This window comes from Hippopotamus amphibius, chromosome 10 (assembly GCF_030028045.1).
Source record: "Hippopotamus amphibius kiboko isolate mHipAmp2 chromosome 10, mHipAmp2.hap2, whole genome shotgun sequence".
Classification (NCBI taxonomy): domain Eukaryota; kingdom Metazoa; phylum Chordata; class Mammalia; order Artiodactyla; family Hippopotamidae; genus Hippopotamus; species Hippopotamus amphibius.
In genome coordinates, this window is record NC_080195.1 from 48,904,103 (window position 1) to 48,919,596 (window position 15,494).

General features: G+C 51.7%; 1 protein-coding gene across 10 annotated transcripts in view; it reads left to right on the plus strand.

The window, feature by feature from the left end:
* MYLK (myosin light chain kinase) overlaps nucleotides 1-15,494 on the plus strand; it is a 258,615-nt gene that overhangs the window by 203,948 nt on the left and 39,173 nt on the right. For 8 of the 10 annotated variants that reach the window (XM_057696224.1, XM_057696227.1, XM_057696226.1 and 5 more), the window contains 3 exons: nucleotides 7,439-7,489; nucleotides 8,268-8,395; nucleotides 10,326-10,479. In XM_057696224.1, coding sequence (XP_057552207.1) covers nucleotides 7,439-7,489; nucleotides 8,268-8,395; nucleotides 10,326-10,479 — 333 coding nt within the window. Of the gene's footprint in view, nucleotides 1-829; nucleotides 7,353-7,438; nucleotides 7,490-8,267; nucleotides 8,396-10,325; nucleotides 10,480-15,494 lie in introns of those variants that run through there. The other 2 variants (XM_057696231.1, XM_057696232.1) reach the window with 2 other exon arrangements.

Genomic DNA, 15,494 nt, shown 5'->3' on the forward strand with positions numbered 1-15,494 from the left:
AGTGTCCAGTTATCCTGAAGGGTTTCTCCAGGATCAAATCTTTCTTTTAAATATTCTCTCCAGGATTCAAAGGGCTGGAAGGAAATGCTGGAGAGGCTAAGACTTGGCATCGAGACTTGCTCAACAGGGAAGGATGTGGGACCCTGGAAGAGCAATGGGGGTATTTCCATGAGTGTCTTTGAAAGCTGGCACCAACTCCCAGTTTCTCCCAACCCAAGTATTGGTCTCTGAGGAGTGACAGTGCTCATGGCGCCTCCACCACACCACGCGTGTGGACCTGTGCTTCCACCCCCGGGCTGCCGCGTCCAGCTCCTTCCCAGCTCTTCCAGTATCTCCTACAAGCCAGTGCAAGGGCAGGATGGGTTCTCCCAGGGAAGGCCTGGAGGATGCCCGTCCAGCAACACTGGCACTGCTGTCCTGGCCATGCTGGGCTGCCTCTCTCACAACTGTCCTGATGTTCTGTGTCCTGGGGGCTCAGGGTTGGGTGTTTGCAGTAATAAGAGGAGCGGTGTTGCTCCGGAATCCTCTTATGTGACAGCCTTCGCTGTGAGGGGATATGTACAGGAGATTTGCCCAGAGATGTTCATTCTGGGGAAGTGACCAATATTTTCCCACAAGTTTGTAAGGAGGGGCTGGAAGGGGCCTGAGGTGTGTGTGTGGGCAGGGACGGTGTTGGGGGGGGTTCAAGTCCGCTGGAGCCCTGAGCCGGCCCCAGTGCAGGACCGTGGGATTCAGCCTTCCATCTCAGGTCCTCCCTGACACCCTCCGGCTCTGACACAGCCCTGCAGGGTGGGTGCTCCCTCTGCAAGTCACCCAACCGAAGCCCCCTACAGGAGCTTGTGGCAGAACGTTAATGTTGACTTTGGGAATGGTGAAGGGTTTGATGTCTATTTTTAGCTAGCTACCTAAAAAGGGAAATGCCCCCGGAGCGGCAGAGATCCAGGGACCTCCCTGCACCCAAGGCTGTTCACGCGACCTCCCGAATTCCCTTTGGCTTTTATCTCAGACCCTTTGAAGCTGTAAGACCCACCTTCAGGCTCTGTGAATGTCTCCCAAATGCTGGCTCTGATCTTTTGGAGATCACCAGAGAGAGGGACTCCTGTGTCTTCAGATTGAGCAGTCTGGAAACTTCTGTGGGGTGCCGACCTCCTCCCTCCTTCCTCCTTCCTCCCAAGAGGAAGGTTCATGAGGCCAGGACTAGGTGGGTGTGGGCAGGCTGGGGCAAAAGCAGAAGATGGATTACCTAGGCAACCACCCTTCCCAGCGCAGCCCCGTGTTTCCCAGGAGGCTTCTAAATTCAGTGCTTTGATTTGTGATGTTTTTATTGGGCTGCTTCACTTCTTCCAGCTTCAGTCTCCCGTCTGGGATGGAAGGCCCAGTACCTGGCAGCTTTGATCTAATTGGTGGCAGAGCAAGGGGGCTTCTCCTTTTCATGGAAAGTTGTGCAAAGATTCAAGCCAACCAGCTTTATCTCTGAGCATCAGAGCCCAGGGATGGGGTGGAGTGTTCTCAGGAATTCCCATGTTAACAGAGATCCTTGGGGGGGGGGAGGAGCATTCATTCCTTTAGGAGCTGTTTTCTAGCCTGTGCTGGGTACTGAGTTAGGCACTGGGGGTGCAGAAGGTGAAGAGGATGGGCCCCATCCCTGTCCCCAGGGAGCTTGCTGGGGTACGTGCACTTTGGGGGCAGTTTTCTGCAATTGCAACGCCTTGTGATGACGGCTGATTGAACTACCTTGGAGGGGCGTGGGACCCAACCTGGCAGCAGAGATGGATGAGCTGAGACCTGTCCAGGAATGTGCAAGAGTCCGCAGAGAGTTGCCAACAAAAGCCTGGCATTGCAGAAACTGAAAGGCCTTCAGTGTAGAGTACAGAGCCGTGCCCCCCAGGAGGTGGCACAGAGACCAGCGGCTTCCACACCCCAGGAAGGTCAGGAATCTGTTTGTAGCAAGTCTCCTGCATGAGCGTCATGCACGCTCAATTTTGAGAAGCACTGGCATTGAGCATAGCGGGCTGGGTGAGGGTGCTCCCCAAGAGTTACGAGGCTGGAGATGAAAGCCAGAGACAGAGCTTCGAGGCCCTTGTCTGAGCAGTTGGACTTGATCCTAAGAGGCAGTGAACAGCCACTGGAGAGCTTTACACAGGGAAGTGACATCAGATATGCACTTGAGAAAGACCAGTTTGGCCACAGAGTGATGGGTGTATTAGGGTGGGGACAGGGGACCAGAGGTCTAGGAGGTGGTACAGTTAGGACTAGAATGGTGACAGCAGGGGTGTGGAAAGTGGGCCCAAGGAGATTATTTCATTGATGGAATTGAAAGATGTCCGTTAGTGACTGGATATGGGCAGGGAGGGGACTTGGGAGAAATGGGGACGAGCAGTAGCGTGGGGAAAAGGACGTGGGTTTGGTTTTGCATGCGCTGGGTTTGCAGTATGTGCCTGGGGAGACGGTGATCAGGTAGTGGGATGTATGGGTGGACTCAGGAGAGAGGTCTGGGCTCCGGGGAAAATGACCGCAGCAGAGAGAAGGATAAAAAGAGGAACTCGGAGCCGTTTGGGGCGTTTGAGAGTTTGGGGAGCACTGCTGTACTAGGAGGGGTGCGCCGCCTGGCGCTGACTCTCTGGGGGAGGGACAGACGCAGTGGCAAGGAGAGGGAGGACGCTCTGCACGCCTTGCCTGACCCTGTGGCTGGCGTTCGCAAAGACGGTTGGATTTTATTTTCCTTCTGTGATGCTCCTCTCTGACAATGGCTAGTGCAGAAAGTTTGGGGCGTTGGAGAAGGGGGTGAGGGACAAAGGGCTGACAGCAAGAGTAAGATAATAAGAGGGGTGCGTCCAGAAGTTAGTGACCTGAGAAGTACTGAGAGTTTGAGCATCTGGACCAGCAAGAGTTTTGCCTCTGCTGAGGACCTGAATTGGGGAAGGCGCTCCAGGTGCAGCATGAGTGACCTCGTGAAGGTATAAAGCTGACCTGACCAACAGCGCGGGGACTAAACAGGTGAAGGAGAGCACAGAGCAGTCCTCTGGGGGTGTGTCTGGGGGAGAAAGGTGAATGGGCGGCGTGGCTGGTGTTAGAGTGTGCACTTTATGCTATACCTTCTTTACAGCGTTGCTTAATTCTTTACAGCAGATTTTATATATTCCTCCCACATTCTTTGAATGAGGACACTGAAACTGCAAGAGGTTTAATAACAGGCTTCAAGTCACACAGCGTAGGGAGTGACACGGCCGTATTCGAACCCCAGTCCAGGGCCAGAGCCTACGCCCACCGCATTTCTGCAGAGGGACGGAGAAGGGTTTTGAGGACCTGTTTAGAGGATGGGGCAGGGTGTTGGCTGGAGTAGAGGCAACAGGAGGAAAGCAGCCGTACCCTGGGCAGCAGGAGGCTTAAGTCCTGTTTCTAACTCGGCCACGTGTTTTATAAACCCAGCAAGTCATCTGCCTTTTATTCAAATCCATCTCCTTTTTCACAAAATGGAAACAATGTGAAGCGCCCTGCTTGTGTTTGGTTGGGGTAAGAACCCAATGAGAAAAAGGACGATGACATCATGGGCTAGAAACTCAACTTGCTGAGTCCAGCTCTCGACAAGGAACCCGGTTTAAAATCCATGACTTATGTTCTCCTAAGCCCAGAACACGGTGAATGGATTTCAGCAGATGCTCCTATAAAATATATATAGAATAGGACACAGAACATTGTTAACATTTCAAATAGTTGTTACTGATAGGAACCAAACCAGTTCCAGATGCTAACCAATTCCAACAGGAAATGCCCCAAATGTACAGAACAACAGTAAAACTTTGGCCTTCTGTCTTATTTAACTATGACACAGAAAGACATACCGGTTCAGGCTCTAATTCCGGCCATGTAGGTTTACCCAGAGCCCCCAAGAGCAGGGCAGGGTGGGACTTCGGACTCATCCGCTTTCACTCAGTGCCTTCTCTTGCCTCATGATCAGCCCTCCTCCCAGCCCCCAGGGCTCATCCACACCTGCGTTCGTGTGGTTGGGCTGCCGTATGTAGCAACGCACCGCAGACGCGGCAGCCTGCACGTCGGAAATGTGTTGTCTCCCGGTTCTGGAGGCTGGAATCCCAGATCAGGTGTCCTCAGCAGGTTTGGTTTCTCCCGAGGCCTCTCGCCTTGGCCTGCAGGGGGCGGCCTTCTCGCCGTGTCCTCGCACGGCCCTTCCTCTGTGCACACGCATCCCTCGTGTCTCTCCGTGTGCTCAAATTTCCTCCTCGTACAAGGGTACCGGTTGGTTTGGATGAGGGCCCACCCTACAAGCCTCCTTTTAATTTAATCACCTGTTTAAAGTCCCTGTGTTCCGAGGTACTGGGGGTGAGGACCTCAACGTATGGCGTGGGGGGTGGGGACACAACTCAGCCCATGGCAGCCTCCACACAGCTCCTCTGAAGAGGAGGCTCTCCCTCTCCCCGGAGGTCAGTCCTGGTTCTGGTGGAGGCGCTCTTTCCTTCCCTCGAGGGCTGCTCTCCTCCAGCTGTGCCCTCTCCCTTCCCTGCTGCGCCGGGTGCAGAGGGGCAGGGACCTCCCACCCGGTCCCCACTCCCGAGGCTCCTGGCTTTCCCACGCTCTTCCCTGCGGGCATCCCTGGGCTCTCCCTCTCCACCTAGTGCTCGCCTTCTGCTTTCACACCTGTGCTCTTCTCTCTCACCTTGGAAGAAACCTTGTCATTTCCTCTTCTGTCGCCCTGCTTCTCCTTGTCCCTTTCACCTCCGGAAAGCTTGGTGGATTAGTTGACTCCCCACCTGTTTCCTTGAAAATCTCCTCTAGAGCAACATCTGACCCCATGTCCTGCCCTCTCAAACACCACCCATCACCTGGCTGGTCATATCTTCCCAGCGCCCATCCTCCTCCTCCCTGAGTTTCAGGGACAGTCCTTCCACAGCCCCTCTCCTTCATCCCAGCTCCTCACTGTGGGCATCACCTCCAATCAGACCCTGGCCCTTTCTCATCTTTCACTGCACTCTTTTCCCGAAAAGAACTGACCCATCCTCACAGTTTCCATTAATAATTGCATGTTTGATCCTGAAATCTTTCTCGTTCAGCTTCTACCAACTATCTCTAGATCCTGGACTTCTAGCCTATATACAGACTAAACTCTTTCATCAACCCCATGCTCTTGAACCAAGCCAAATTCCTCATCTTCCACTCCTAGATTCCATGTTCCATCGATAAAAATTTTCCCATTTATTCAAGCAAGACATTCTTGAGGAATCTTTATCCCTCCTTCTTGTTTAGCCCCTAAATTCTTTTAACGTTTCTTCCATCTCTTATTTGTATTTTCTTTCCTGCTGCCTTTGCCAAGGCTGGACCTTGATCAGCTTCTTCCAAGAGAATGGCAGTAGCCTCCTAACTGGGTATTCTTGTGCCCTGGAATTGGAAAGACCTCCAGGGGTCCTCCAGCCCAGCTGGACTGCTGTTTGTGTCCGGACTCCCTGTTACTCCGGACAAAGACCTAACTCTCAAATTCATTCCAGACCAGCACTGTCCAATAGAACTTTCTGTGATGATGGCAGTGTTCTCTGTCTGCACAGTGTGGAAGCCCCCTAACCACGTACGGCCGTGAGCACTTGAAATGTGACTAATGTGACTAAGGAACTGAATTTTTTATTTCCTTTGAATTGTCACACCATCTTCATGCACTGCTCTCTGAAACCAGCCCTGTGCTCCAGCCAACCCTCCACCAAACATCACGCTGACGCTCGACTCTGAGTCACTCTGTTCCTGATCAGCGGGGCTCTTCTCTCCAGGTCACATCATCTCGAGTCCTCACGTCCACCCTTGTCCCACCTCCCGGCCATCCCCTCAACAGACACTGCTTTCTCTTTCTTCCTCATGTGAACAGTTACATCATCTTGCCTGGATAAAACGTTGTTTAGCTTTCTGTTTAGCTTTTATTTTGAAATAATTTCAGAACTATGGTTAAGTTGCAAAAATAGTACAAATATTTCTTGTATACCCTTCACTCACATTCTTCAGATATTAATATTTTACCATGCTTGCTTTATCACATATTCTCTCTCCTTCTCTTCCTCTATTTTGCAACCTCTCTTTCCTTCTACCTCTTCACAAACACATATACATACATACACATTATTTTTTATGAGCAGTTTGAAAGTAAGTTGCACACATGGTATCCTTTACACCTCAATACTTCAGAATCTATTTCCTAAAAATAAGGACTATCTCTTATAAAACCACAGCTATTTGATACAGTGTGGTTAGGGGAGATCTCACTGATTAAGCAACTTTCTCATTTTTTATATTATAATTTACATGCAGTAAAATTCACCCATTCGATTGCACAGTTCTTGACAAATGTGTATAGTTCCGTAACCACCACCATGGCCAAGATATGGTTCTATACCTTAAAATATGTCCTTGTGCCCCTTAGTAGTAAACCCCTGCCCCCCCCCCCCACTTTTCTCTGTCCCTATAGTTTTGCCTTTTCTAAAATGTCCTATAAGTAGAATTGCACAGCACATAGCCTTTGAGCCTGGCTTCTCTTAGCAAAGAGAAAGGTGAATCATTGAGATGCAGTCATGTTGTGTGTGTTAGGAGTTTGTTCCTTTCTATTGATGAGTGGTATTTCCTTATGAGTGTACCACAGTTCATGCATTCTCCAGCTGAAGGACATCCGGGGAACTTCTAGTTTTTGGCAGTCACAACTAAACCCACTACAGACATTCATATACAGGTATTTGTTTGCAGGTAGGTTTTATTTCACTTGGATAAGCATGTTAGATGACTGTTGAACCAAGACCTGAAGGAAATATGAAAATAAGCCATGATGTTAGCTAAGGATATTTTTGCATATTCACCATATCGCTGTTCAGACAAATGAATAGGTTTGTGCTGCAAAACTGCTCTGTCTGGGTCATTTTTCTCATGTGAGTTATTTGGAGCACGTAGGGGGAAGAATACAGACCACTGGTTGGTGCGTTCATTTGTTCATTCACTCATTGATCCATTCGAGAAACATTAAAGGAAATAAAAGCCATCAGTGTGCAGTCTGTGACCCAAAGGAAGCCTGAGACCCTTGGATCCGCACCAAGGGCTAAATTTACTCGGTTTATCTGACATAATTTCCCTTATGGGTTTCCTGAAAGTTAGGGTAAGTAGGGAGTTTGGGGTTATCATCATTGAAACGGACAATGGAGGACGCTTACGCATTTTTGAGAGTTTTTATCTCCACGGAGGCTCCAGGGACCCCTCCAGAGACCCCGCTGAGAAGTGATATTCGTTCGCCCGTGAGGGTGTCCACGTGAGACTGCAAGGTCTCCAGAAAGACACGTGCAAGGGAAGCCTCTGTCTGGGTGAGGGGCCAGTGGGTAAGACTGCGCCCTCCTCGGATTCAGGAGCCTTGGGGGAAAAACAAAACAAAACAGGAAATAACCTGTGAGCTTCTTTGTTTCAGGTGATGCAACTGTGAAAAAGAAACCTGCCCCCAAGACACCTCCGAAGGCAGGTAATTGGTCACAGCAACACTTGGGGGCAGGGGACTCCTCTGTCATGAGGGGTCTTCCCTTTGCTAGACTGACCACTGGGAATGTGGCCCCAGGAGCCCACTCCCCTCCCCGAGGCAAGCTCTGCATTATTCTGGCTGAATTTCCCACGACAGAGTCTGCACACCTTGGTCCCCCACCTGCTTCTACTCCTTGCCTTTTCCCCTGCTCCCCTGGTGTGGCCAGCGTCACACACTGCTGGCGACTTCCCCATCCCTTCTGTGGAGTCCTGCTCGCCCCTCTGTGCTCCAGTCTGCCCCTTACGGAAGGCGGTCCACTTTCTGCTCTTTCCAGGCTCTGCTCTGTATGTCCCTGTCGTAGGAAGCCCTGTCTGTTTTCCATGGAAAGACGTTTGAGGGCGTGAACCATATTGAGCCCGTCAGCCAGGGTGACCTGGAGGTTAGAAGGCAGGGCGCTGCGTAACTAATAGAGGAGTTAGGGTGTAGATTCAAAAAATTAGGGTAAGACAGCCAAACTCCAGAGCAACCAACCAATGGAGAACCGTGCCATGTAAATTGTGTGGGCCACTTCTGAGGGAATCGGGATCGAGAGGCAAACCAGCCTAGCAGGTCCCTCAGCCCAGGTGTCTGGAGCAGTGACCACGGCCCTCAGTCTTACCCCGAAGGTTCCAGAAGGCGAGAGAGGATCAACAGACCTGTGTGGCTGGCAGCGTCGAATGAGATCAGAATGTCTGAGGCTCCTTCCTCCTAGGAGCTCACTCTCTCCCTTGTCCTCCCCCAGCCATGCCCCCTCAGATCATCCAGTTTCCTGAGGACCAAAAGGTGCGAGCAGGAGAGCCTGTGGAGCTGTTTGGTAAAGTGGCCGGCACCCAGCCCATCACCTGCACCTGGATGAAGTTCCGAAAGCAGGTCAGTAACAGAGGGCAGCGGCCCGAGGACAGCCCACACAAACTCCAGAGCAGCTCTGGGCCGAGAGGGATGAGAGATGCTGTGAGGGAGGCAGCATCACTGTTCATCCCAGGGGCCTGAGAAGAGGGAGAGCCCCTCACCCCTGTCACCCACCCACCGGTCTGAGCTCCTAATCACCTTTTCTTCTACATCTAGTAGGAATGTCTGTTGTATAGGCAATGTGTGCGATAGAGAAGAGTATGAAGGAAAAGACAGAAACCACCCATGGCCCCCACCTGATTTTGATATCTCCATCTAGAATTCCGCTCGGAGTCAGGAAAATCAAACCAGTGACCTAGATGGCCTCTCAGACTCCTGAGCTTTCTGTGATTCTGTGCCAGCTCCCTGAACCCCAGCTGTGGCAACCCCTTAAACTTACCACGTGCTGGAGAGATAAGAGTGCATCTGAGTATCTGAGCAGATAAATTGTACGTTAAATAGAATTTTGGCTTACTGACCCAGAAATCTGACTACCACTTATAACAACACTCCTACGGGAAAATGTTTGAATTTCGAACAACCAGTTCCCTTTTAAAGGAACTGGGGGAGCCTGGCCCTGTTTCCGGTCCCACGTTGGTAATGTGTGGCCGTGTGCCTGATCAGCAGGGGCCCCAGAGCAGTGGGCTGGCCCTGGGTCAGGGACCCTACAGAAGGTGTGATGGCTTCTTCTGAGCCCTCTGTTGCTCTATTCCCAGCCCATTCCAATTGTCCTAAGGCCCGGAGGTGGGAGGCTAGTACTGGAGAGGAAAAAAGGGTTGGTCTCAAAAGATGAAAAAGAAGCTGGCCTTATCCCAAAGCATGTTTGCTTGGGTTTTGTCTGGGCTAGTGGTGTCCGAAGTAAGATGGAATCTTAACCCTCTTCAGAGACATTTAGCCAAGTCCCAGCTCCATCCAACAAAACTTTCTGTAGTGATGTAATTATTCTATATCTGTTATCCAGGATGGTAGCCACTAACCATATGTGGCTATTGAGCATGTGAAGGGTAGCTAGTGCAACTGAGGAACTGAATTTTACATTTCCGTTAATTAAAATGTTTTAAGAGCTTTGTTGAGATATAACTCACGCACCATAAAATCGATCCTTTTGAAGTGTACACGTATTCACAAGGTTGGGCAACCGTAACAATGTTCTCATTCCAGAACATTTTTATCAGCTCAGAAAGAAACCCCACACCCATCAGCAGTCATTTCTCCCCTTCCCCCGGACCCTGGCAACCTCTAACCTACTTTCTGTCTCTGCGGATTTGCCTATTCTGGGCATTTCATATAAATAGAATCATATAATATGGGTTCTTTTGTGTCTGGGATTTTTCACTTAGCATAATGTTTTCAGGGCACATCCATGTTGTAACACGAACCCATAGTTCATTCCTTTTTTATGGCCACATAATATTCCACCATCTGGATGGACCATTTTGTTTATCTGTTCATCCGTCAATGCACGCTTGAATGATTTGCCACTCAACTAAAATTTGAATAGTCACATGTGGCTGGTGACTGTGGTATTTGACAGCACAGAGGAGGTCAGAAGCCACTAGGTGGGCTTTGTAAGGGACTTTGATCAAAAGGGTTCTCCCGCCATCCCATCCCAGAGCCGTGGAGGAGGCTGGGACGTACCTCGCTTGCAGTCTGCTGCAGAGAGCGACAGCTCCCTCCTGACCCCCAGACCCTGCTCCGCACCCTGCCTGCCTGTCCCAGATCTGGACCCCATCGGGGCGGCTTGGCTCTGGAAGAAGGAGAGGAGGGCCCTTAGCAGGGCGCCCAGAGTCCAGCCAGGACCGGCCCCACACGGCTCGGGGAGCTGCCTCCCTTAGGGGGTGCGGCGTGCGGGTCGGAGCCCCCTTGCTTCCCGCCTCACGTCTTCAGCACCTGCCCTGCTCTCCGCCCCCAGATCCAGGAGAGTGAGCACATCAAGGTGGAGAACAGCGAGAGCGGCAGCAAGCTCACCATCCGGGCTGCACGCCAGGAGCACTGTGGCTGCTACACTCTGCTGGTGGAGAACAGGCTGGGCAGCAGGCAGGCCCAGGTCAACCTCACCGTCGTGGGTGAGTGTGGGGACGGGGCGCGGGGGGGGCGGGACGGCGGGCTTCCAGGCCTCCTCTCCCAGCACACGTTCCCGCTGCCCACGGCCTCCGGGCCCTCACCCTGCAGCTGCCCTTCAGGCCTGTCGAGAACCCCAGACCTTGCACACACGGCGTCTTCCCCTTCCTATCAGTCCCCTCCTGGCTTCCCTTTCTAGCTGGACTCTGAGCTCTACCACCCCAGCTCTCCCCAGCTAGCACCTGTGACTCCCTCTCCCCCGGGTCCACTACCTGCCCTACCTGCCCCCCTCCCCTTCCCCTTGCCAATGCTCACCTTGAATCAGTGCTTCCTTCAACTTCACCGCAGCTCTGCCCGCGTTTGGGGCACGGCAGGGAGACCACATTAACCCACAGGCTCAGTGCTGGGCTCTGTCAACGTCCGGGCTCCGCCGAGGCGTCAGTGCCGGTCGGTGCCCTCTCCCACACCCTGCGATAGCCGTTCCTTGAGACCCCTCGCCCTGCAGGCCTTGGCCTCTGGCCTCTCTGAGAAATAGGAGGCGCGAGGTATGAGCTTGCTCAGCTTGGTGGCCCCACACCTGCAGGCGGCCCGCCGTCTGCCCCCTGCTGACTCCACCCTCCAGGCTCTGGGTGTTGTCCACCTTTCTCCTGTGCCCCGCACCCCAGGCTCTTGAGGTTTCCAACCCGCCAACACCCATTCTCTTCAGCTTCTCCCCAGGTTCTCCCATAAATGCCGCCAGGGCTCTCCCATCGTCGCCGTGCACACAGGCAGGCACGACGCCTGCAGCTCTTTCTCCCGCTCTCTCTGCACAGCCGGACTCTCTGAAAGAGCCAATCTCCACTGAGTCTGCTTCTTCACCTCGCTGGCAACAATCTTAAGCTCCCTGTAGCCTCACCCCCAGGCCCCATTAGTTCGCTGGGACTACCCTTCTGAGGTCACCTTGCCCTCCTAATCCCAATCCACTCCCTTTTTCTTATCTCCTGCACCCCAGGATTGAGTTCAGAGTCTGTCTCTAGAATGATTGTCAAGGTCACTTTTTCCCCTCCTCCTCAATCACTGTTTCTCATGCCCTGCTCAACTCTCTTCTGAAATGTCACACTAGCTTCCTAACTCACCTCCCACTGTCTGTCGTGCTCAGCCCGCTGTCCCCCCACATGGCAGGCATTCGGGACAGCAAAGGGGCAGCGACTGGACGGCAGGCCTGGCGCACCTGCGGGCCTTCATACGTGGTGCACACGAGAGCCTTTCACCTGGTGCTCATTGATCTGATCCTCTTTGTTTAGTTTCTTCAGGTCAGGAGTTTTATCTCTGGGAAGGCCAGTGGACCAAGGGATCAGGGATTAGGTTTCTCCTCTATAAAAGACAGGAGGGACCCTGTGCCCCTCGCTCTCTCTTTGGGGACTCCGGATGCTTATTTTAATCATTTCCTCCTGGAGTCAGGAATATTTTGGGGTGGGGGGTTTGGTGCTAGTGAGGCAGTTTGCCTTTACGCTTAGACCTGAACCTGAACTACAGATTTGGCCCCAAACCCCCCACCCCCCCGTCAGGCGGCAGCAGTTTCCAGTTTTCCTTGGTGTCCTCTCTCATCTGCCCCTGCCTGGGGAACCTTAGGGTCAACTCCTTGGAACTGCTTTCCTGCGACCCGTGCCCCCCGCCCCCACGCTCCACGTGGTGCCACCCGCTCCCCTCCCCCATCACCGCCACCCGGGCTGCAGTTGTGGCCTTTTATGGCTTAGTTTCTCATTCTCCTGGGCCGGTGCTGACAGGGCCATTGGCGTGGCTGTCTGCCAGCTGGCAGGAGCAGCGTGTTGAGTGCCGTTCTGGGAGGGGAATGGAATGGAGGGGAAGGGCTTTCTGTCTGCCTCCCCCTCGGGGAGCTAAGAATAGACTCGCTCAATAAAATGAGGGCTCACGTTGATGGATACAGCAAATCCGCGTCCATTCAGAGCCCGTGGCTTTAGAATCGGTCGAAGTACACCTGGATTATGCCTAGGTTTACCTGTGTGTGTCTGTGTATTATCTGATCAGGGTTGATTAAGTACATGTAAAATGTAAATGAGATGAAACAGGAATTGTTTGGACTACTCGGGACAGTTTCAAGCACGTTGGAAGCATCCATTTGTAAGCCAGCTAAATAAAGCTCGTTTAGCACAACTTCTACTAATTAGCAGTAAACTCTTCTTGTATGTTCTGTAAAGTACCCCTTTCTTTTCAGATAGTTTGTGACTCCTATTTTTTAAAATGAGGATAGAAATTAGCCTTTCCCTCTGTTACTTTAAATAAGCGATGCGTAGCTCTTTTGTAGTGTTATTATTGTATGTCAAAGGGCAGTGCAGGGCTTTGTGATGCTCAGAGGGCCTCTCCCGTGCGTGGGCCTCCAGCCTTAGCCTCGGAAGGGCGAGGGGGGCGCTGCTCGGGCGGGAGAGAGCAGCTCGACCCAGATGAATTCCTTCACGTGACTTGTCCAGCGCAAGAAAAACAGGCCACTCTGCATATCTTTAAAGGAGAAAAACAACACAGAGAGAACCCCAGATACCCAGTAATCCCCCAATACTATCTGAGCTTGGAACTTGCAAGATTTTTAAAGGCAGGAGATTTCCCATCGTAATGCTTGGCTTGGGCGTAAGCAAGATGCATTCTTGATCTTATTCAGCCTGATAGCTGGGAAAATGACAGGCCCCTGGAGTGACGGTTTAGAGACCTTTTAGAATCTCCTTTTGGCTCTGCCGCTGGCCAGCTGGGTGTTCTTGGTAAGCAACGTGCCGTGCCTGATCCCGAAGGGCTGGGATTGCCCCGGTGGACAGCCTGGGGCCCTTGCGGCCCTGCCATTCTCTAAGAGCTGCAGGTGGCAGCTGAGGTGCCAGTGAAGGGAGGGACAGGTGGGGTTAGGCCCAGTCACAGACCATCTTCAAAAGCACAGGTGTGTAGAGACTGCCAGGGCCGTTACTCCAGAGAAGCAGTAGAGATGAGATCCTGCGTTTTCCCAGGAGGGAGAACATTTGCCGAACAGAAAACCCTGGAGCCGGCGCCACGGGAGACCCTTCTCTTCGACTCAGCATTTCCCATTCTGCGAGCCAAGTCTCCGGGGAGCCTTGAGAGAATTCCAAGGAAGCGCGGGGCTCTGGGCTCCAGACACCAAGCCTGTCTGGCCTTTGCCAGGCGGTGCCCAGACCGAGTGGTGGAGGGGAGGCTGTTCTGAGGACGTCTGTGCTGTCCTGAGGGTTTTTGTCCCCGGCTCGTCCAACCTCTGTGGGGGGCTCTGTAGGTTGGAAAGAACTTTCTAGCATCAGGCCCAGCCCATGGCTCCAAGGGCAGGCGTGGGGGTGGAGGCTTGCGACCTCCTGTGACCTCAGACTCGTGTCTGTTCTGAACGCCTCAATTTGGCTTCAGATTCCTTGAAAGCGTCGAGGTTTTCCTTGGAATTAAAGCTGCTGTCCCCAAATTTGGCCTCTTCTCTTGTGCTGCAGGTGGTGACATATGTCCTGTGTCAGTGCTCTCTCTTTCAGCCAAGAGACCCTTGGAACAGGGTAGGGGGTGAATGGTACCTCTTCCAAAATACCCATTTCTCAACGTTTTCTTTCCTTGACCAAAGCAGGGGGGTAGAATATCAGTCAGTAGAGCGTATCTGTATTTGTTGTCTTAAACTGGACATTCAACGTGTCCAGTCAGAAGTTTTCCAGACGTTTCCTTTAAGGGAGGCAGGGAGTCTGTCTTTCATCCTGCTTTAGGCCTTTTTACGTCCTTAGCTGGGTCTTGAGAGGACTTGATCCACTTGCCTGTAAAAGAGTTTAAAGTGATAAACATCTTAGCCCACACCAGAAATATTTCTAAAAGACCAATATATCTTTCAGAAAAAACAGTTTTTCTAAGAGAACATACTGAACAACCAGTGAAAGTGGTTCCATCACGGGGGGACCTCCAGAGGGACTGCCACCGGTAGGGAGTGGCTGTCCCAATCCCAGAGTCATTGCTGGGAGAGGGGACCCAGGCTTGGGTTGCAGGGATGGATGGCTTCCGGGCAGTGCATTCTTGGCTGGAGTGTAGAAGCAGCATTCTTGGCTTGGGGAAGCGGGGAGAGTGAATATGTATGTGTATAGGGGTGTGTGTGTGTGTGTGTGTATGTGTGTCTGTGTGTGTATATATAGACGTATGTGCATGTACGTGTTTCTGTATACACGTACAAACACACACGGAGGCAGAATGGTTTTTTTTTTCTTCTTCTCCATATGCTTAAGTCATTTGCAGGAATTTTCTTTGGCCTTCCTACCTTGCTGAGGGGTAGGAGAGTAGGAATCAAGTACTTCACCTGGGTTTGCTTATTTGATGCTTGCCTAACCCCTAAGAGGTAGATATATATTAACCCCATTTTCCAGATGGAAACAACAACCACAATAGTCTTGGAAATTAAGGAATTAGCTGGAATTCACATAGCGTATAAATTCGCAGAGCATAAAACATGGCTTTTAATTTCTAGTTTGGGGAGTTCCAGAACTCAGATTGCCTTGGAGGAGATGAAGGGTTACTGAACACTGGTATCTGTAACTCAACCAACCACCTGCTGAGACTCAATCTGAAAGAGAGGAGAATTTTGTTCAGATGAGCAACTGACAAAACTCAGTCGGCAAAGCTTAAGAACCTCATTAATGCGTGTGTGGGACCACCGTGATTTGCCTTGAAGTTGGCAGAGTTACTGGATCTTAGCATCACTGGTCTGAGTGGGAAGGCAGCCAGCCAAAGGGGCCGCCCCTAGTTTGTGTCCTCAGCTGATTTTCCGGCCCTTAGTCAGGGATGATTGTGATTTGCTACTGTGGTTTGCTTTGAAATTCTCTATCCCATTTTATACCAGTCCTGGGAGGATGAAAGAGAGAGGGTAGGGGTAATTTTTTATATATTATAAAGTTAGAAATAAACTTCTGCAATAATGACAGTAAAGGCTACTCAGACAAGCCACATTTCTAAGAACGGCTCACGACAAGCTTGTGATCCAGTGCTATTATCACGCGCATTTTACATATAAGGA